Source organism: Protopterus annectens, chromosome 7.part0 (assembly GCF_019279795.1).
Source record: "Protopterus annectens isolate FY-2018-M chromosome 7.part0, PAN1.0, whole genome shotgun sequence".
NCBI classification, from domain to species: Eukaryota; Metazoa; Chordata; order Ceratodontiformes; family Protopteridae; genus Protopterus; species Protopterus annectens.
The window spans coordinates 872,150,850-872,174,929 of NC_056739.1; the positions used below are offsets into that span (position 1 = coordinate 872,150,850).

At 40.6% G+C, this 24,080-nt stretch overlaps 1 protein-coding gene across 1 annotated transcript in view; it reads right to left on the reverse strand.

The window, feature by feature from the left end:
- HACD3 (3-hydroxyacyl-CoA dehydratase 3) overlaps positions 1–24,080 on the reverse strand; it is a 1,036,541-nt gene that overhangs the window by 145,657 nt on the left and 866,804 nt on the right. The window contains exon 8 of the mRNA XM_044076349.1: positions 20,254–20,366. Within this exon, the coding sequence (XP_043932284.1) occupies positions 20,254–20,366 (113 nt within the window). The remainder of the gene's footprint in view (positions 1–20,253; positions 20,367–24,080) is intronic.

Below are 24,080 nucleotides of genomic sequence, written 5' to 3' on the forward strand. Positions count from 1 at the left end.
TGATACCACTTCTGGTTTCTCCTCCTTGGGCTTCTGTAATACTCTGGGAATAAGAAGAACAAGAGAAATAGATCCATCCATGGTATGGAGAAGGCATTGATCCTGCACCTCCTCTTCTGGTGGAAACTTCTTGAGGTGCCTATTGTCAGTAGAAGCAGAAAGGTCCGCTTCTAACATACTTCACCTGTGGGTCAGGTCTACAAACACCTCTCTACTTAGCATCCATTTCTTTGGGTCTGAATATGCCCTGTTCAGCTTGTTTGCCAAGATATTCCCCTGAGATGGAATGTAATACACCCTGAGGATCTAAGTCTAACCACTCAGGCTATTTCCCAGGCTTGCACTGCTAACCTGTATAGTATGTGGAAGTATGCACCCCACTTTCTGGTCAATATACTGCATAACTATATAATGTTGCTTGCAAAGGTGTTAAGGGTTCATGTGGTTCCAAATCTGTTTGAAAGCCTTGAGGGCTTGTACAACTGTCACCAGCACTTTGGCATTGATGCAGCTTTGAGTATTCAGGGTTCATGGATCTCCCACATGCACTCCCCAGACTGTGCTGGATGTCTTTGGTAAGAATCTGAGTTCCCTACGCCAACTTGAATAGCACCTCCCAAGTTGAGCTGTACACATTTTATCAGTCACAAGTTTTTTTCTTTTGCAAGATAAGGGGGCAGGATGCTCTAGAGACTGGGTAGGCTGACTTGTACATTCCTGAAGTACTGCTGTAGTTTGCTCACATCCAATCTTGCCACAGACACAATGAGGAGGCAAAAGCCATGCATGCCACAACTCACAGAATCTCAGTTCATGTGTTGGTATTTGGCTGTGTGTCTGGAGGCAGTGGGACAATAAAGACTGAGCTGTCCTGGAGAAGGAAGGTTCTCTGTTGATTTGTTGATCTGTTTCCAGCAATATCTGAAGGAACAGTGCCTGTCTTGTCAAGGTTAGAGGGGACTTTGGCAGGGTTACAGACAGACCTATATTTCTGAAAACATGCCAGGATGAACTGTAGACCCTTTTGTATATCTTCTACATAGGCTGCCTATGTAATACAGTCTCATATGTAGGAGTATATACAAATTCCCTTGGGTTCTCAATAAGCAATTAGTAGATTAGGTTCATAGGTCGGTACCAGGCTATCGGCCCTACAAGCCTAGCCATAACAATTCCCTGGCTATTTCTTCCCACACTACTTACTTCCCTGGACCCCTGTCTAGCAGGGTGACTGACATGATCCCCGGGGTGAATTTCCATTCTCCCATCCAATCGTCAAGGTTCCTTTTGAAAAGGGCCAAAGAGGCGCCCTGCTTGACATGTATGGGCAGTCTATTCTAGAGTCTCTGGGTCAGGAACCTATCCCTCCAGCATGTTTTGTTTATTGTGAAAAGGTTTAGATCCCTGGAGTGTGCGGCTCTGAGGGATTGGGATTTCTTTAAGTGTAGCATGTCCAACAGCTCTAGGTTTGACATGGCCTTGTATGTTAAGCAGAGATCGCCTGTGAGTAGACGATATGCGACAAAGTATAGCTGGAGTTTTTTTAAGGTGGTCAGCATAGGGCATCTGCTTTAGGCCTGTGATTCTTTTAGTGAGGTATTTCTGCAGCCTTTCCAGTTGTTGCAGATGTCTTGAGAGGTACATACCAAGCAATACCATACAAAAGAGCCAAGTACTTTGTGTATACCTTGGGTATACTACACAAGCCAAAGGGTAAGGAAGTCAAATGGTATTTAGGTTCCATAGTTCATATCTAAGAAACATTCTGTGCACCTTTGCAATGGGAATATTTAGGTCAGACACCCTTTCGATTTAAGGTGATCAGAAAAACCTGAGGGAAAAGAAGGGTCAGATGGGGCTCCTTACTGAAATGTCAGAACTTGATTTGTAGAGTCCCAATATGCTGAAAAAATGCAGAAGAGCGAAAAACAAACATCAAATATCTCCACTCCTAAACTTATTTTTTACAAGCACACGTGCTTATATATACACACACACACACACACACACACACACACACACACATGTATGCGCGCACACGTGCACACACACATATACGCACCAAATCCAAGCTCACAATACTTCAAGAAAAGGGAATATTTCAAGAAATGACAATCTTGGACTTGGTATATTCAAGCCCAGATTTTTCAGCAATTCAGTCTCTCCACATTAAGGGGCTCAACAATGCGGGTCCTGACCGTTCAAACTAATAACATCAGAAGGCCCTGCAGTGTAAACATTTTAGAATTTGGAAAATACATAAAAAACAAACACGGAATAGTCCAAAGAGCAATCCAAAACACACTATTCATCACAGCACAAGAAAAAACTGCTGGTTAAGCGCTTTCAGCACAAAGTGACATCATCATAACCAAGAACAGTAAACAGGATATCCTTTTATGTATAAAAAAAAGGTGCCAAACAAACGCTAAACCCCTCCTCAAATTAGAGAGAAAGCATCCACAAAACTACTGATGCAACATTATAAGAAAATGCAGTAAGAAAAATACAGAATAAAAAATAAAAAATAAAATGCAAAATGAAAAATATCACAATAAAAAATTTAGTTTTAACAAATATTAGATCTTCTTTTGAGCTCACTGGAAATATAAATAGTGTCATTCAAACCCAGGAAACTACAGGCATCAAGGTGCAACTGCCAAAATATTTCCCTCTGCAGTAAATTCTGAAACAAATTCTGCCAGTCACCAGGAAAAACATCAATCTTGACTTGCTCTAAAACCAAAAACTTAAAACTGTCTAAAACCAGCACACAATCCAGCATGTCTAGCCAAGGCACTTTTGTTGTCTTTTTTCCAGACACTATATTCATGCTGATAAATTCTTTTATTAAGGGAATTGACAGTCTTACCAATATAAAAAGCCATGCAAGAATTACAGAGCAAACCCTTTCAGAATCACAGTTAAACTTGCTCCCATGGCAAACAGTAGTCAACCTGGACAGCCACGTGTCACTGGGGACAACCAAATAAAGGGACATTGATTGCAGTGTCCACATTTCTTAGTGGTGGGTGGGCTAACCCCCCCAAGTCACCTGCATTTCCAGAAATATGTTCCTCTTGTTTTTAAAAGTAAAAGGAGCAGCAGCAAAATGCTTGTTGATATCCACATTACTAGAAAGTAGGTACCAGTTCCTTTGCACAATCTTCTGGATATCTTCAGCATCAAGTGAATAATGTAAAACTATGTTTTGTTTGGTGTGCTGGTACCATCCTGCAAATGCACCAAGCCAGGAGGATATAGGTCACACCTGAGGGCCCAAATTTCATCCTGCAATTTATTCAACAAGTCCTGTAGACATCCTCTATTAAGGAACATACTCTTTAATCAAACTGACTCAAGCAAACACCATCATCTGATGTCAACCTAGAAATTCTAAGTTGACTCTTGACCACCCCCTCCTTTTGATGAAAAGGGTGGCAACTGTTGAAGGACAGAATAGCATTGCAGAAAGTAGGTTTGTATTGTATTTCTGCTCTAAACCCTCCATCAGGTAGCTTTGCAATCTGTATATCCTGATGGTGAATACTGTCTTCACTAACGGTATATGTAAACTCAAGGAACGAAGTACTGGTAGCCAAGACTTCCACAAATTGGATGAAATCCTGATGGGAACCATCCCACATTATCAACAAATCATCCAAAAACCTGAAATAGCCCCTAAATTTCTTAAATTCAGGGCATTTGAAGACAAAGTCCAGTTCCCAACTTAGCAGAACAATGTTGGCAAAGAGGGGGGCACAGGAAACACCCATGCCCACACCTGATATGTGTTTGTAAAACTCACTATCAAATGATAACAAGTTGTTGCCAAGTACAATTTCCATCAATTCAGTGACCAAATACACCTCCTTAAAATCAAGGCCACCAAATCCAGTAACGACCTAACCAAACCAGTCCAACCCCACGTCCTGTGGGATGACCATGAACAAACTTTTGATGTCACAGGTTGCAAGCAAAATAGTACCACTGAAATCACACCCCCCTTAACTTATCAATGAGATCCCAAGAATCACTGACAATGTGTGGGAAGGGAGACAGTCTTCTTGAGATGGTGATCAATACATTTGGCCAGGGGCTCAGTTATACAGCCCTGAGCCAACACAATAGGACGTAGAGGTGAAATGTCCAAAGAATAACGAATCTTCGGAATGCCAAAGATCTTAGGAGTAACAGGATGCTCAACCATCAAATAAATCATTAAACACTCCGAGAAATACAATCCAGTGCCAAAAGTTCATCCAAGGCTATCCTAATGGCTCTATGGGCAATGTTGATTTCGTTGACCAAAAAAAGAGTTTTCCTTCCTTTCTCTTTTTTTTTATTTTGCTTACAGTTTACGTTCGTTACATTTTCCTGCATTTTTTGGTATATTTTAGAATTTGGCACATTTAACCTTGAAAGATCTAAAATAGATTTCAGACAGCCTTTTTTACTGGCAGAAGAAAAAAGGTCTTGAGTAAATTCCTACATTTTCTTATCTTTTGGCACTCCATGACATCTTGTGCTAGGAACTCCTCTAGCTGAGACAGTCCAAAGTCAACTGATTTCATGAAAACTGGGGGAGCACCTAAGAATTCGGGTATGCTTAGGAACTGTGTACATTCCCCTGTTTTGAAGTACTTAACATACTGTATTTTGCAAATAGGCCCAAGCAACACCCCATTTGTATGTGAGAAGTGGTCGGTGGAAAAGAAATTAAGTTTGACAACTGGGGTATGTCTTTTAGGATCATAAGAGGTTACTAGGCTATCAACACGGAGGTCATTTCAAGCCTAGCCATTTCATCCCAATGTAGTACCATAGATACTCTAGTCAATGCCCAGGAATGTATTTGGTAATGACTGCCCATGTCCAAGAGGGATGTGGGCATTATCCCCAGTAAGATTTTATGCTGCCCCATCCACTTGTCCAGGTTCCTTTTGAACAGTATCACAGATGTGCTCTGCTTCACATGAATTGGCAGCCTATTCCAAAGATGTGTCAGTCACTGGGAGAAGAATCTGCCCTCCAGAACATCCTATTCAAGTTGCAGGCCATATTTAGGTCCCTGGAATGGGTAGCTCTAGTCCCATTTGATTTAAGGATGTGCAGCAAGTTAATTAGGTTTGGATCAGATATTGCTCTGCAAGTCAGGCATAAGTCGCCCCTAAGAAGTCTATTCAACATTGAGTATAATGACAGGGACTTTAGTCCATCTGTTTAAGGCACATGCTGGAGTCCCTTGATCTCAGTTAGAAACCTTGGCAGTCTCTCCAATTGTTGCAGGTGCTTTGTATGGTACATGCCGAAAGGGGTGTTGTACTCAATTATGGGCCTGATTGGTGACAAGGATAGAGGGGTTATAACCTCTTTTGCTAATCAAGTGTGCTATGTAAAACGCCTACAAGTAGACACATGGTGGTCAAAGTTAATGTTGCAGTGCACTTGTGATCTCAGATCTCGTACCACTTTGCAGGTACACAGTGTATTGTTGTTACTTTGACAGTGTGAAGGGACATTGTTTTTACCAAAGTGAATGATGATGCATTTATTTGCACTCAGTTTGAGATCATGACTAAGATTCTAGTCGTTGTTCTGCGTAAGACCCTCCTGAAGTGTACTGACATAATTTGGAGATTCAATAACTGCACCCAGTTTGCAGTTGTCCACAAACTTAGCCAGCCACAGCCCCTTAGTTTTGGCATGAACTTCTAAGAAGTGTATACTAAATAGCAGGAGGCCCAGCACTGACCCCTGTGGCAACCCGCTGGTGACAGGTCTGCTGGTTGATGTGGACTCACCCAATGACATTGTGTGACCAGTTTGAGAGCCAGTTGGCAACCCAGCTTACAACAAAGGGGTTTACATTCAGATTGCTAAATTTATTGGTAATGTCTGAGTGTGGGATTGTGTGAAAGGCCTTTGCCAAGTTGAAGTATGCAGTGTGCACAGATCTGTCCTCATCAATGGCCCTAGTCACATTTCTGAAGAAATCCACCAGGTTTAACAGGCAGGATCTGCCCTTGAAGCTAAATTGGGTTGGATCCAGGGTTTGGAGGTCGCCTATGTCTTTATCTATGAGGTCCATAAGGATGCATTCCATGGCTTTACAGATGAGGCTGGTCAGACTTACGAGTCTAATTCCCCTAGCTCTGTTGCTAAGCCACCTTTGTGGAGGGGAATAACTGTTGCTGTTCTCCATTCCACAAGAACAAAGCCTGTGGTTAGGTTGTGACTGAATATTGTACTTAATGGTGATGCTAGCTCGTTTTTTAGTTTGTTTAGAAGACAGCCTGGAATGCCGTCTGGTCCCATAGAGGATGTGTTTTTTGCATTAGACAAGGCTTTAATGACCTGTGCTTCGGATATGCAGGGTCAAGAGAAGTTTGGGACAAGGTTTGTGATGAGTTTAGATGGGATGGGGGGGACTTTCCCCAAATCTATCTGCTAGCAATTTTGCTATCACTGCAGGGTAAGTGCGTATGACACCATTATTCACTAGTTCGGCACATGCTTGGGTCCTACCTTTTAGGCTATGTACGTAGCTGTAAAAGGCCTTAGGGTTATCCTTGGCTGTGACTGCTAAATTTTTTTACAAAGTTACCCTTAGAGGATTTGACATGTTGTCTTATTTGCCTGTTGAGGCTGAGCAGTGCGCTTTTCCATTCTTGAGGCCAGTTTGCTGATGCTGGGTGTCCACCAGGGTAGCTTGTTTTTACTTGGGGCTCTGGATTTGAATCTCTATGGAACAGCCGAGTCTATACACTTATACAAGTGATTGTACAGGGCTTTAGTATAAGCTTTGGTGTAGTTCCCACTTCCAGCCAGGGCAGAGGCTTGGAAGGCATTTATACCTTACCTTAGGAGGGTATAGTTTGCTTTGAAGTTTTTTTAGTCCGACTTCACCCTTTTTAAGTACTGGTGTTAGTGTCAGTTCAAAGTCGACTGATTTGTGGTTAAATGTGACTAATGATGGTCTGACAGTTGTGGTGGTGCATGTGTTTGTCATGTTAGTGAGGACCAGATCCAGCATGTTTGTTCCTCTTGTTGGGGGTTTGAGCAAATTTGTTCCAGGACATATGAGTTAAAGTCAAGGAACTTTTGCATTAGTGAGTTAGGGCTAGAGTAGGATTCCCCAGTTGATAGTGGGATAACTGAAATCCCCCATGAACAGTGTGTTTTGCAATATTTGGATCGACTCCAGTTTGGTCAAGTAGGCCTTGTGTGAAACATCTACATACTCCAGTGATAGAAGTGCTTACTGGGTGTGCAGTTTTTGGTTTAAGCTCAAGTGTTTAGCAGCATAACCCTTATTTTATTTTGTTAGGGTTGGCAATTTTCACCTTGCCTAAAAAAGGCACTATGGGGAGGGTAGGAACCTCTTTACCAGCAGCCAAAAGCCTAGTGGTGCCAAGGTGCAAACGGTTTCTGGCAAAGTACCAAGGTTTGGCGACCATGTCATCTCAGGCTGACAGAAACTGAATCCCTTTGAATGACACCAAAAACTATGCCAATTATTGAAATCAATCATTTTTTTTGTTTACACTGTGGCATAATTCTAGGTGCGGGTAATATGCTGCTCAAGGCTAGGGACATACTTGCCTAGGACACCTACTCAGAGCTCCTTCATGTCTCATATAGTACAGTCAGGTATGCCTCAGGTAATTCACTCCAACATTGCTATGTCAGAATAACAGATAGTACAATCTGTTCCCACTGGTATGGATTCGAAATACTGACACTCGATGGTAAAATAAAAGCTTCCTTTATTCAAATGTTAAGCGCTTTCATCTAAAACACTTAGACTTCCTCAGAACAAAGTCTATCCAAACACATAGGGTTTATATACATTTCATCATCAATCAAATAAAATTAATTAATTGATTAATTGCAATGAAAATTTAAAGTGCCAGTATGCCATTTTTTTGGAACATTCTTTTAAAAATTGCCATTGTAAAACTAAGCTAAAACATGATAATACATTCAATTATTTTGTAGAATAAATCACTTTAAAAGTACAAATTCTATTCATTATGAATAATATGCTACCAAACCAACAATTCTGTCTACCCCATATTTACCAAAATTGGCTTGACTGATATGTGGTCATTCAACCCTGGCTGAGTTGATGCATTTAATTTAATTTGCCATCTTGTTTCTAACTCGCCCAGTTTTTTACTGATATTCCCACCCCTGGGATTCACTTTAGCAATATATAAAATAGCAAAATAAAACATGTTACAATTATTACTTTCTACCATTGCTATGACAGAGTCATAACGGTACTTGTTGCTGTGAGACCTGAGTGCACGCATGATCTGACGAACCCTGGCACTGGACAGGCAGTTGACAGTGGCTTTCTCCTTATCTAAACTGGTGAGTGGGACCATCCATGTGTCTCACAATGGAATCTCAAATGACAAGAAAATTTGTTTTTTGAGTGTTACACCTCAAGGGCTTGGTAGGTGACACCACTGGTGTTGCTTTATGTCTTGGGTGCTGTGGGAACTGTGTTAGCTTGCACTAAAAATTTCTGTTAAGATGAAGGGTTGCCTCCCTTTAGGTGCTATGGCTCTGAAGGTTATCATCCTACTCTGCTTGCCATTTTCTCCTGTAGAACGTACTTTCCTTTGTGTAAGATTTACCTTTTGTTTAGGATACACAAGCCAGCCTTTAGTCAAGTAGTTTCTGTTGTACTTCCGTGCTTGGAAATGAAGTTCTGAACTTACTCAATATGACATCACCCACTCAGACCCAGTAGCCTTAGCAAATTTACCAACATAAAAATTCAATGCAAATTTTACATTTGAAACAATTACCTTAATTCCACAAATTTTTGAATCTGTTACACTTCGTAATATCATAAAAGAATGTGCACTTCAGTACTCTCTAAAACCAAAAATACTAGTTCTGTGGGGTGTGATAATTTATCTGGTTGTCTACTAAATAAAGTTAAACGCGCCCTTAGGGAGTCTCTCCTTGAATGGGAACTTAACTATAAGATTTGTCCTAGAAATGTGGTTAACTGCAGTTGTGACAACCCTCTACAAGGACAGCCTTACCACTGACTTGGGGAGACTACAGGCCTATTACTTTGATTAAGCAAATTTGCAAGGACATGGATCATATATGTGATTTATAAACTATATCATCAAAAATCTTAGGTTAGATCCACATCAGTTTGGCTTTGTGAAAGGGAGATCCTGCCTACTCAATTCAGTTGACATTTTTTCAGAAAGAACTGCTGACATGGTCATTTGGTTCACACAGCTTATTTGGTCAAGGCATTTGATACTATACTCTATGGTGACATCAAAAGGAAGCCAAAATAGAACACAGAGATATGATAGCAGGAACCTCCTCAAAGCACAAAGGCAACTAATTGTGTGCACATCTGCAATCTCTAGACCAGGAATACAAGTTAGAAGCTAACTGCATACTAGACATTATGTATTTAAGGGAGATTTAATAATCATTACAGCAAGAATCAAACAAGAGATGCACAGAAAATGGGTTAAAATGAAAAACGTAGTACTGCAATATTTGATAAACTCTCTCCCCTCATGGTACAATACTACAAATACATACTCCAAAATGATAATGTACTCCAGGATATTGGAATCTGGTTTGTTAATTCTCCACCCCTTTCCGCTTTAGACCACTATGTATAGCAGCATTAGTATATAAAAAAAATCCTTCTATTTAGAACTACTGTTTAAATGCATACATTCCAGGTCAACAGTAGTAACCGTCCCTCTATGCAGCCCTAACTAGACCAATTACTGAGTACAATGCCTCCTTCGGGATGTACCTTGCAGACATCTTAAGCAACCTGAAAGATCCCAGATGCTTCTAACCAAGTACATTAGCCTAAAGTCCCTGTGCTTGCAGCAGCACTATGCCTGGACTTATTTTCTAATAAGCTCTTCCATGGTGATCTATGACTTGCATTTCATGTCATTAGGGTCCCCATCCTCCTTGATCTCCTGTAACTTCACAAGCCAAATAGCTCCAATAATATCAGAATAAGCAACTTAAATAACCATCAGCACACAAAATACGCTTGAGAGATTTATTAAAGAATACCTACCCAAACCCTGGATCAAAACTTCCTAAGCTTAAACAGAGCAACACACTAAAATCCTTAAAATTAAACCTAGATGATTGGATGGCTACCCATAAATGTACTCCAGAAATGACTTCCTCTGCTTTACTTGATAAGGGAGCTACAACATAAGTTAGCTACTGGAAATATACAAATCGTCTCATGACTCAACTGCCTCATGTTCTCTGTGATCTTATGATCCTTAAGAGCTGTTTAGGCAGACTGCATGATTTTCCCTTTCTCTTCCAGTCTTTCAAATACCTTTTCAGCTGGAGGGAAGGATATCCTTGTCTATGGGTTCATCTGTGACCGCAACCTTCACAATGTCTGGTAGGGCCTGGTTTCTCAGACAGGCACATCTCCAAAACAAGTTCCTAGTAGATCAAAAACAAACCAAAAATTACACAAACCAAGACCAAAAAAGACCCCGAATCCCGAAGCCAACAGGAAACCACACACAATAGTGCGGCTGAATGCACAGTAACTTAAGAAGGTGCCAAAACTGGATTAATCAGCATATAAACTTTTTACTGAAATGTATACACAAGCGCTTTCGCCTCTGTTCTTTATCAAGATGAAAAACAGAACAGGAAGCACATCATATATAACCCCATCCCAATTAACACCAATTACCAAGCCATCGTAATATACAAGTCTGCCCCAGTCATAAAAATGCAAACTGGATGATATAAAAAATACACATGCATATTCATAAAATGTAGTAAAAAAGACAATTATACAAAAATATGCCCCAGGAAAGGCCATCACCTTTCAAGTGCCTTTAATTTCAAAAAGCAAGCCAGGGAAAACATATTTAAACCTGGCGAGTTGGTTGCATTCATTCTTAGTTGCCAGAATGCCTCCAACTTCTCTAGTTGGAGAGGCCATGGTCCCCCTCGGATCCCTCCTTAACATATCAATGGCAAATTTAAATGAATGCCCCTCAGTCGATACAATGTCTTTTTTACTACATTTTATGAATATGCATGTGTATTTTTTTATATCATCCAATTTGCATTTTTTATGAGTGGGGCAGACTTGTATACTTTTATTATGATGCTTTAATTCTTTTGGACAAACAGTGTTTTAAGAAATGTTTTAGAAAGTGTATTGAAGTGCTTTTGCTGGGTTAACTGAATGATGGCTTGGTAATTGTTGTTGATTGGGATGGGGTTATATATGATGTGCTTCCTGTTCTGTTTTTCATCTTGATAAAGTCTCTGAACTGAGAGACGAAAGCGCTTGTGTATACATCTCAATAAAAGTTTACATGCTGATTGATCCAGTTTTGGCAACTTCTTAAGTGACTGTGCATTCAACCGCATTATTGTGCATGGTTTCCTGTTGGTTTCATGATTTGGGGGCTTTTTTCGTCTAAGTTCCTAGTAGATGCTGCCCTGCAAAATGCATCAAGAACATCAAAGTCACATTTCATGAAATGCTTGAAAACCAATGCACTGAGGTTGCACAGCTTAAGCATCTCCCCCTTTAGGGCCTTGTCAGATCTTCAGCAATTTAGAATCCATCTGAGTTGGTAGAGACTCAGTTAATGCACATCTAGCAGTTTAGCACATCTAAGAGTCAGGATAGCAGAGACTTGCGTCTTCTTCCCAAAGCGGAGGAGCATCTTGCTCTCTGTGTTATTGGAAAAAGGGTACCTGGATAGCGACGAAGAAGTTCCCCTACTGGAGTTCAAGAATACAACAGCTGGATCCATTTAGTGGTTTCTTGAGTGCAAAACCTTGTCTGAATCCTTAACTTTGTAAAAGTAGTTAGGCTTCCTAGAACCAGTGGTGGGAAGTCTAACTCCACTGATGTACTAAGGACTGGTATCTTGTAGTGCTTCTAAAGCATTCTTACACTTCTGCAGACCCATCAATTAGTTTCATCTTAACTGGGCCTGAAAAAACTTCGCCTCCTATCTGAAAGCTTCCTTAATCAACTGAAAGGTGCCTCCAAATGAGACAACCTCTGGTAGAGAAGAGGATATGGTGTCATCAGTGTCAGACTAAGTATGAGGGGGAAATTTTTTATTTTTTTAATGCAGGCTCATCAACCACTTACTCATGGGCATCTGAAACCTCTTCTGGGTTAAGTTCAGTCCTTTTACATTTAGGATACCTGACAAAGTAGAAATTTCCAAAAAAGATAATGAAATCAAATGTTACTTGGTTGTTGCTGGGTCTTTCGGCTTTTCCCGGTTAGGGGTCGCCACAGCGGAACTCTGGTCCACTAATGATTGGCAGTAGATTTTTATGTGCCAAGTTGCCAGCCCTGACACACAACCTTCAACGAAGGTACGCCCATTCATGCATGTCTCCACACAGAAGATGCTCTAGCTGAGAATCAAACAGGACAGCATCTTACTGTGAAGCGACAACAATAATGCAGCACCACCACTGCAGTCAAATGTTACTTGGTGGAAACGTGATATTGTTTGGAAGTCTTGGGCCTCAGATCATAAAGGACAGCTACCTTACAGACTATGGCTTGCAGGAGGACACTCAACTATATTTGGCCTTGGCTAACAACCTCAAATGCAAGTAGTTTCAGGACACTGACCTCTCTCTCTCAATAATGACAATACAGATGTTGACTCTAGAAGCCTTCAAGACAGCCTCTGAACTGACAGACGGAGGCTTACATTTGGCCCACAAGAACATACCAATGTTCAGCAGCATGGTAATCTCCAAAACGATGTCAGAGGCTTTATCAGTAACTAACTCAAATTTCTGGGGGCTGTGAGCATTCATGATGTTATTAGGCAAAGGAAAACCCTCTGATTCTGAGGCTATCATTAGTTTCCCTTCACTTCTCCCTTGGGTACTTAAAGTGCTTATCCTTGACAGCTGGCCAGTGGATGCCTTGGTCAGCACCATGTCTGAGTGGGAGGTCAGCACAATGTCTGAGTTGGATAAAGTGCATTCACGACTTCCTGCAATCTAGACCATCCCAAAATGATTCTGGGCAACCATGAACTGCCCTCGGATTGGACCAAGCATAATGGACACAACTGCCCATCTTATGACAGAAGCCTAGACAAAACAAGCAACAGGGATAAGAACTGGTGAAGAATTTGCTTCACACACCCAAGGCAATTGTTAACTTTTCCAAAATCCTTATATGGCACCTATGAAGACTAATATCACCCACAGTAAAGCAGACAGTAAGATTTCCCCAGTGACACACTTATGTGGATTCCTGGAACCAGGTTGACACAAACTGATGACTCTTGTAAAAAGCATGCAATTTCCAAACAGCAACAAGAATCTGGAGATGCCCCTTTATACCACTGACATCTGAGAGGGAGTCAGCCAAAGCCAAGAGGGGGAAGTGTAGAGCTCTGAAAGTTAGGCCATGCCACTGAGCTCCCAGCAGGCAGAACCTCAGATCACATAACCTGAAAAGAAAATATTACAGTAAACATCACAGTATAGTACGTATATCTACAGCTGTCATTGGGCAAATTTTCCCAAAGAAACTGACTAAGTAATAATGTCTAAACAGTACTTAATACTGCAGTACTTTATCTGGTATGGGTGGACAGACTGCATTGACAACACCTGTACAAGCTGCATAAAATTAAACAGTGCAAAAGACAGTGACATTTTACCTAATTCCTGTAATTAAAATGGTACTTACTTCTTCTTGTTTCACTGTTCAAATGCTTTAATACAAACTTGGTGCTTAAAACATCTATTACCTATTTCACCCATCAACCAGGAGGGATTTCTTGTTAGTGTTCAGGCTCAAAAACTAGGGCGGCCACGGTGGTGCAGTGGTTAGCACTGTCACCTCACAGCAAGAGGTTCTCCGGTTCGATCCTTGGCTGGGGTGCCTTCTGTGCAGAGTCTGCATGTCCTCCCTGTGGTCGCGTGGGTTTCTTCCGGGTGCTCCGGTTTCCTCCCACATCCCAAAGACATGCAGTAGGTGGATTGGACACTCCACATTGGCCCTAGGTGCGAGTGCGTGTGTGTGTATGTGCCTTCTGTGGAAGGTTGGGCGCCGGGCTGGCAACTCAACACTGTAAAACTCCACTGCCAATCATGAGCGGACAGGTGATCCGCTGTGGCGACCCCTAACCGGGAAAAAGCCGGAAGTAGAAGTAGTAGTAGTTCAGGCTCAAAAACTAATCTCAAATTCCAGAAAACCAGTCTCTGGGAACTGCTTAATCTCCCTCACAAACAAGTCAGTTAATTAAGCTCTGTAAATCTCTAGTTCCATCTCCTCAAATTCACTTTTAGGTATCCTTCCTTATCCTTAACTGCAAAGTAGTCTGCACTGTAAAAGAGTCTTCCAGCAAAGTTCCAAATGCAGCATAATTCATCAGGCAGACCACTCTGGAAATAAAATGTGCATAATACACAGTCAAGCAGCTGCACAGACAGGGCAAATGCAATTTCCAAAACCTGCCCATAGCCTGGAACTCCTTATCAGAGAGAGAAAAAGCAAGGATCTACACAGTGATATCCTACACTGGGCTGCAGTTTGACAGTGAAGTTGGGTTTAACAGGTTCTGCCAAAACCAAACCACAGCGCTCACTTGCCTCCTACTCCACCCGGAACAGAAATAAAGATATTAGAAGAAATTAGAAGAAAGACTGGTGTGTTCTCTGAAGTTTTTACCTCCAACTGATTTTTTTTAAGAAAACTGGCTTGTTTTTGAAAAAATACTTTACTGATTAAAAGGGATTAAAACTTTACAGCCGGACTGTCAGAAAATATTTAAGCTCTACTTTGCCAATTTTTAGCTGGTTCTCAAGTTTTTTCCAGTTTTTGCTTTTTTCTCGTATGAAAGAAAGGGAAAATTACAAGGTGGTTTTGAAAACGAAAGGATTAAATCATTTAAGTATCAATTAATGTTGCATCATGTGACTGTGATGAAATATGTTTAATAGGGTTGTTTTATACTAAACTGGTGTGAAGATGTTCCATATTAGAAATGAAAGCACTTACCAGATGTACACAGTTATTTAATAAAAGTGTGTTTGCTTAATTTAAAAAACGCTGGCACGTTTTTATTCTCCAAAATTACCCTGGCCAAATGGATTACTGACTATTTCTCTGATCTATTAAAAAAATGTCCTGAAATTAACTCACCCTCCTAGAGCCCCTTCTACTAGATCTATGGCTACCTCATCTGCTTTTTCCTCCAGAGCTTCTACTGGTGATATTTGTGCTACACCCACTTGATCAGAGAGTCATGCCTTTGTGACACATTATAAATTGAACATTGTCTGCAGAAGCAGAGCCTTCTTTGGTTCAACAGGGCTCGGGCATATCCTTCCTAGAGGCCTCCCAAGAGTTACGCAGCAGGGGACCCTTACCCATCAGTGAGAATGAATGAAAAGGACAACATCAGATTTAGAAGTTATGTACTTACCATAACTTGGCATCTGGGTTGTCCATTTTCATTCTTCTTCACCTTCCTTTCCAGTCATCCCCTGGCCTTGTTAGTCTTAGAAGGATCTTTGGATGTTGTTGGAACTTTCATGTTCCTGGTTTGAGCCTCTATTTTTTTTTTTTAATCTGTCCTGTCTCTATTAATCAGTAGGCAGTAAACTCGATCTGAGGAACAGGGGATGGTGTAGGGCATTACGGGCAGAGGGAGGAGCACAGACTAGGATCCAAGTCTGAAAAATTTGTCTGAATCAGATCCAAGGTCGGATCCATAACTCATCAGTGAGGAAGAATGAAAGGGCATCAGATCTAAGAATAATTATAAATCTTTCTTGACCCAAGTCAAGAACTTACAAAATATTCCCCAAATCTGGTCAGAACTCACTCAAAAAGGCTCTTTCTACTCTGTCCCAGTAGATATTGTGAACATAATGTCAAATTCCATGCTAACTTCAAAACACCTTTTTTTCTTTTGCTAGGACTGCTTGTATCGCATCTACAAAAAGAAGCTTGACTGTATGGAAATTTCCTACTGTTTTTAGGAATGGAGAATTGAAATGTTTAAGATACTGCTTGAATGAGCTTTTCCCTTTCAACAAATCTTTTAATACCCTCCACAGAGGAGGATCCAAATAGCACCCCTTTATTCAAAAGGGGATTCAACAGTTCAGCCTTCACATCACCTGGAAAGTTTTGGGAGTGCAGTCAAGTAAACTCTGTCATCTACTGAGCCAGTTTTCGCTACTGAGGACTATACATCAGCATGTCACAAGAATATTTAACTAGCCATTTGGTCACCTGGGACACAGATGAAGGAAGAGAATTTAAATAAATTCTACTGTCAGAAAGAGAATTTTAAATAAATTCTAGGGTCCAGCTGAGGAAGGTCAGCTAACAAGGTTTCCATTTTACCAAATGCAGCCAACAGATACTTGTACATGAACTTGATAGTTAGCATGTTAGCATGAAAAAAGTATATACCTTCTTTTCAAATTGATCAAAAACACCAACCACTAACATCCTTATCAGGTGAAATAGAGTTAACTACCACAAGGTTATTAGACGAGGAAAGTTTTGACAGACAGACCACAACTGGATTTGCTCTGGGGTTCCTAAACAGACATTCATGAGTATGAGGCACTTTACATAACCTGTCAGATTTTTTTGGAGCTGGAAGATGACTTATCAGTCAAAGCACTAGCTGCAAGGAAGGCATCTTCCAACACTGGTAAGATGGGAAGAATAGCTGCAGCTTGAGGGGTTATCTACCTGTGACAAATCAGTCTGTATTCAGGCTCACTTCATCATTCATTTCCCTTTCCTAGTCAATCTTCCCGCTATCAAACAAATAATCAACCTGCGTTGGCACAGTCAAGTCTTTATACCTCTATAGCACAGAGCTAGCACAAGCATCCCTCTGAAAGTTTTGTTAAGGAAAATCTTATTCAAAAACTCCCTTAGTAAAGGATGCTATGAGCAAGCAAGGATTAACTCTTTTTACAATGGATATTGGACCAGAATTTGGTTAAGCAAGTTGTAAAGCAGTAGATTCTAATGGAGTTCACAAGCTTGAAGTTTAACACATGTACACCTCTACATAAAAAGTACTGGGGAAGCAGACAGTACTGCAATATTTAAGTACTCCCTATGAATCAATTAAGAAATGTGGACTAAAACTGATGAATGCAAATAGGCTGATCCTGAAAGACTGAAAACTACCTCTCAATACCAAAATATATATTTTTGCAAGAAGTAAATCCTCCCTACAAATCTATGTGGAGAGCTTTAACATCAACACCCATTGTTACTCAAGTATACTACCCTCCATGGCCACACAGCTGACAGAAAAAGAGAAACACTGTACAAGGGAGTAGAGTATAATTTTAGTAGTGTTAGGTGAAAGATTGTGGACACCAACATCAGGAAAATGAACCCCCCCCCCAACCAACTAAATGGAAATCATTCTCTTTCCACCAACAACCTGAACCACAGCATTATCAGAGTCTGCTTCAATCTTTAACAAAGGAAAGAATATTTCTAGCTTCTGTGGTATTAAGAACATCCAAAACTTTAGGAACTGCAAGGCAATCAGCAATTTAGGCAATGGGGCTAATTGTCACTAAAAACAATGCAGAAATAACCTCCTCCTCAGATGCTGCTTTATAAAACACTGCTTAAGGCAAGAAAACAGCTGCATGCTTCCTACTAAAAGTACTGTCCCAGCTGCTAAGCTCTTCATGGATGTAATACTTGAAAGAATGCTGTAAAAGTGAATACCAATATCTGAAATTACATTACTTTCCCTGAACTCGAGAAAATGCCTGTAAACTGGATGAACATGGATACACAAAATGTACTGTATTGTCAAGAGAATACAGCTGCCATAATAATTAGCTGTCCAAAACACAGACTCATGCAATACTTTTTTATACTGGATTAAAGCTACGACAACCCTGACAATAACAAATGGATGCGGCTTGCAAGTCATTCTCTGAACAAAGGTAAAACAGAATACCAAGATGACTACATGGATAAGCAAGCCTGAGAAATCTAACATTCTCTGGACAATGGCAACAAATGCCTATTGAGAAGTGCTAAGACAATTCTACCTTTCTTCAGCAAAAAAAAAAAACACTCCTCCAACTCTTCAACTTGAGCGTTTACTGATTACATCCCCAAAGTGTGGAGAATGGCTACTGTGGGACCCTAATAGAAAGATAGTCCCCTCTACCGATTCTGAACATTACAAACTTGTTAGTTTTATTATTATTTGCAAGATTATGGAAAATTCTATAGCTTAGCAGATAAACACTGCAGGTAAACTTACATACATGGATACCTGAAAGGCAGATCACGTCCAATCATCCAGTGTTCTTTAAAAGGGATGTAATAAAACAAATGAAAAAACACACGGGTCCATTACTGAGACACAGGCCTTGCCAAGTATTCTGACACTATTCCCCATGCTGGGATTACCGAAAAACTCTCTCAACTCAGCATTAACCTATCATAGCTCACTGGACTTCTAACCAGTTACCGGACAGACTGATATAATTAAGGTTGGGGATATTTGCTCTAGACAGAATGTCAAAAATGTCCCAGAGATATCCATCCACTTCCTAATGTACTCTGACAGAAAGGCTGAAAAAGGACTATAGCGTAATGCTGATAACTGCAAACTGGGGGTAGTTATCATTGTGATACTAAAGTCTTCCAATAAGCCAGACTAAACTACTTGGTGAGTTAATCTTGGATTTACCATCAAATCAAGAACTGCAGAATGGTTTCCTTTAGCAAATCTAGCATCATAAACACTGCAGAGAATATGGTTAACATTCCACCTAAATTTCACCCAGTCTTGAGCTTGGTGGTCAAAGGAGATTTTGTCAGCATAAGTACCCATGTCTATCATGTTACAAAATAAATCCTTTGATCCTGCACAGTTGTTATATTTACCCTTTATTTCTCCATTAGACCCATCATTGAATGTAATGCCACCTTAGGCAATTTCCACTCTAAGCACCTAAACCAACCCAAAAGAACTCAAGGTTTCCAAGCTGAAATGAGCTCAAGTTTTTGTACCCTTAGCTACTCGTACAGTAAATGCAATATCCCTCTATCAGTCTTTTAGAGCTCCAGACGGATAATTTCTGATTAAACATCCATGTTGTGAACTACTCAGCCCTCTTTCAGCTAAATAGAACCACTGGTAAAGTAAACACACTAACAGACGTACACATTTAACATCACATTAACATTACTACCAGCCTTGACGTGCACCTAACCCAAAGTATCTTCCCATTTTTGAAACAGGCTATAACAGCACTTGACTAACAACCTTTAATATCAGTCTGTATGACTGTACAGGTGATAGCAAATTTTCACCTGGGATACATGGCCAAAGTCTACTTTATAAGGGGCACTAAATTGCCCACTAATAATAAGTGATATATCTAAGTCTTTCAATGCTCTCACTGGCTGCAAGCTTAGTTAGAACCTCTGAATAAAAATCGGACTGTGCCCAAAATTCAGCAAAAGCAGTAATTTTTGAATTTAGAATGAGAACTTAATGCCACATGATAAAAGTCTTTAAAAAAATCACTAGTAAGACCAAGACAGAGAAGGAGGAGTCTGAGCCACACAAACAAAGGGCTTTGAAATCCCTAACACAGACTACTCAGAGATGCCACATCTGGTAATGCGGCAGTGGGGAAAGTCAATATAGTGTTTGCCTGACTGGTTCTAGCCAGGTTTTCTACATAAAACCACTATTTTCAAATTGCTGACTGACTACATCCTACTATGACTAAGTTTCCTTTAAAATGAAATACAGAATCATGGGAGGTACAAGGCAAGTGAGCCATAAGACTATGTTTGAATTGCTAGTATCCACCCCCTAGGCCTTGCATCTCCTTTCAAGGAAGGTCAGACCAGTCATACCAAAGGTGAATTAATGAATACCAATCCAATTGTCCACAGCTCCCTTTTAGGTGCATTATCCTGTTTAACCTGGGAGAGCTGAGCTGAAAGATGCACAGTATAACTGTGGGAGGACACAGAAGGCCTCTTCTAAAAAGCTGGCAAGCTTTTCACTGGAACAGGGATTTTAAGTTAACAAGATAACGGCATAGTTCCCAAAACAGTGAAAAGCCATAAGCAAACATACATGTTTTCAGATTAATCAAAAACAATTAAAATTTATACGTCTGTTAAATCAAGTTGGGCAAGATAAAAATGAGACCTACCTGAAAACTTCAATCATGCTCCATGAGTAAAATATAAAGAACACCACAGCTTTACTCTGCATTTCTTCTAGACTTCCAATGACGACAAGGAGTATAAAATTTCTTCCAAACACCTGCATGGCAAAGGAAATGTAATCAGGGCATTGACAGCAAAACAATGCAAAACTGCTGCCACAAAAGCTAGTAAATATCTATAAATAACATGGTCTGTAAAGTTTTGTGCATCAGATGCAGATTAGCATACCTTGAGCCTCTGATGTAAATGTGTACTTATTTATACCCAAAGTAAATGTGTGCTTATTTATAGCAAATTATTTAACAAAGAACAGTTCAATACTTTGCTGAGGCACCTATCTAACGGCAGCAATCTAACAGTCATAACAACAGGGAACCACCATAAAGTGGCAGTAAATGTAACTTACATATAACAGAAATTAAGGAAAAGTGTAAAGAACACAATGCGACAGGGCACTACGCTTATAATCCAGACACAAAGTACAGTTGTGTAAGTTAAACTTAATAGTAGATGTTTGATCACAGCTGCAGTATCCTTCGATAAATGGGTTATATCCTGCCAAGGATATAACAGCTGGCCAGCTTCTAAAACTTTAGGGCACCTTCCATGCGTCCAAACTGTCAAGCAGTTCGAGCTGAGCTGAATAAGACAAGGTTGGGCAGGAAGCCTTTCAGAGCTTTCCTGTCAGCAAAGGGAGGATGAGCTCTGAAAGCACAATGCTAGAATGTAACAAAAATGTCCACACCCTGGCATAAAAACACACCAAAAACAAGGGTGAGGAAGGGAGCAGCCACTGCAATAGTGGTCATTCAAACATCTACTGTTATGGTAAGATTAACTTACACAACTACATTATGATCGTCATATTGATCACTGCTGCACTAGCCTTAGGTATACGGCTAGACTGACTTAGCTAACTATATCTGCGAGATGGAAGAAGAATCCAAGAGCTCTGGAGAATGATCCTAGCAAAGCTTGATCTGGACCTACAGGAGGAATCCAACTTACACTATTTTGTAAACATACGTACAAATGATAAAGTTGCAGCTTCTAGAATACTTCCAGAATCCAACCCTTTCCAAAATGCCACAGATGAAGCCAAGGCTCTGGTAGACTGGAACTTGACCCTGCCTGGAACAGTTTTGTTATGCTAAGTTCAACACAAGATACTAGCCTTAGACAACCATTTGGAAATAGTCTGTTTTAATACAGGTTGCCCTTCCCTCCTTACCTTCACAAGAAACGAACAACAAACGAAGATCTGAAAGATTTAGTTCTGTCAATATAGAACTTGAGTTGTCTGGACATACAAGGTATGGAGTATCCCCATTCTCCCTCAATTTCAGGTTCAGAAAAGGAAACGGGGATATGGACAATTTGGCTAAAAGTAAACTCAGACACTACTTGAGGTATAAAAGAAGGATTTGTTTTTAAAGAAACCCTGTCCCTATGGAAAATGAGATAGGGTTGACACTAAGAGCTTGCAACTCGGGTATCCTTGCAAGATCAGAGCAATCAGTAAAATTGTTTTCCATGTTAAGAATCTCAAGTCAGATAGGTCAACTGGTTCATATGTTAGCTTCTTTAAAACAAAATTAAGATCCCAGGGAGGGGACACTGGTTTTCATGGAGAATTCTTACTCAAAACCCTTTTCAAGAACATTTTACTTATTTATTTGATATTTGTTGACCAGGGGCGGCCACAGTGGTGCAGCGGTTAGCGTTGTCGCCTCACAGCAAGAGGTTTGCTGGTTCGATCCTCAGCTGGGGTGCCTTCTGTGCGGAGTCTGCATGCCCTGTGGTCGCATGGGTTTCCTCCCCCCATCCCAAAGACATGCTGTAGGTGGATTAGACACACTAAATTGGCCTTAGGCGTGAGTGCATACGTGTGCCTTCTGTGGAAGGTTGGGTGCCAGGCTGGCAACTAGACACCGTAAAAACTCTACTGCCACTCATAAGCAAACAGGTGATCCGTTGTGGCGACCCCTAACCAGGAAAAGCCGAAAGAAGATGATTTGATATTTGTTGACAGGGTTAGTCCGTCTGTGCTCGCGCCCTTTTTCAGCAGAGGCCAGGGGAGAAAATCTCCAAAAAGCAAGTTTTAAATAGTACTAAGATATATAGATTTACCAATATAGACTTAAATGATAAAATGCACAGTATAATTGAGAAAAAGTAAATTTCATAAGACGTTTAAAGTCAAACCTGTCAGGAGTGGAATTTACAACATAATTAAATCATTTCATTTTGAAATGAGACTGCTCTGAAAGAGATGGCTCAATGGGCAGACATGCTCAAATGGCTGATAAATGAACCACAATAAAGGAATAAGAAAGGCCATAGGATTGTAACTCTGATATTTTAGCCCCAGAGAACAACTAGCCCTGAATGGGTGTTGGTTATGTTGCTGGCACCAACTAGAAAAACTTCTCCATTTGCTAATGTAGGATTTTCTAGTAGCAGGCCTTTCTTGCTTTCATTAGTACCTGCTGCACATGATTAGTAAACAAGTGCTTAAGAGGAATTGGGACCCTATCATCCAGACAGTCAATTTAAGTTGATGATGTTGGGACGCATCAAAGACCTCTGTTCTTCTATGACTAGATCCAGTCAGTGAGGAAGCTTGTGTTAAATTGCACCTGGGCATTTCTAAAAGGGAGAACCATGGCTGCCTGGGACAGAAAGGAGTCACCACAATGGTCTTGGGTTTTCCTTCAGAATCTTCAAATGTACCCTTGATATTGGTGGAGAGAGTGAAAAGGAAAGGCAACTGTCTTCCAGCCCTTCCTGCAAGGAGTCTTGGAAAACAATTTTGCAAACTGACTGTGATATTGTCTGTAACCACTTGAACAGGTACCCAGGATCCAAATATGGTTCGGAGAATTGAGTGCCTTGATTGGGGCAGGCATCTCCTTCATATTTATATACCTGCATCTCTCCTTGATGTATGCATTTTGTATTTTGTCTTGGACCTAGCAAGAGCATCCACTCATCACATCTGCACTTGCCTTGCTGTATTGTAAGTTTCTAGGGCATAGTAACTCTTTTTAGATTCAGATAGGAATATAGTAAAGATTAGTTTTCATATTTGAGACTGCCCTGCAATGTTGTTTTAAATATTTCCTGTGATTTTGAACTCTAAAGTTACTGTGTTGACTTACTGAGTATTGTCTTGTTTTATTATTTATTACTAAATATATTTACACCGATCTTTGTGGCTGATATTTCTGAGACATGTTTAAGCTATTAGAGTACTTGCATATCTATATGGTGACACTGTACAGGCCACTAATAAGTAGCCTTGCTAACTACCATTTGGATAATAGTAACATTACACAGAAGAATTGGACACCATTTGTTAAGGGCCTTACAGTAGCTGATAATTAGTGGCTGGTGGCAATGGAAACTACCTTATAGTCTGGGAAGAAGGTGGCATAGCTAGTAAACCTTTGCCAGCCTTTCCCAGCTGTGTGTGTGCTTTTGAATATAAATCAACCCTAGAGTGTGGTTGTCAGCTACTCGGGCAGGGACACAAAGCACTGGTTGGACAGTGGGTGCTGGAGGTTTTTGGCTTGGCCACTCAGCTGAGATCTCAACCCTATAACTGTGCCAGTGAAGAGTCTTATTGGGGATCTGGAGAAGAGGGAGAAACCAGCCACAAAACAGACTGTGGTCTCTGTGTGCTCTTATGGGAAATTGTACTTTACTGTGTGTGTACTTGTCATCCTCCCATTGTGTACATCCCCCACTGTTGTCAGTGGTGAGGACTGAGACTCCTTGATTACTGGGCCAGTGCAGGGGCATCACATAT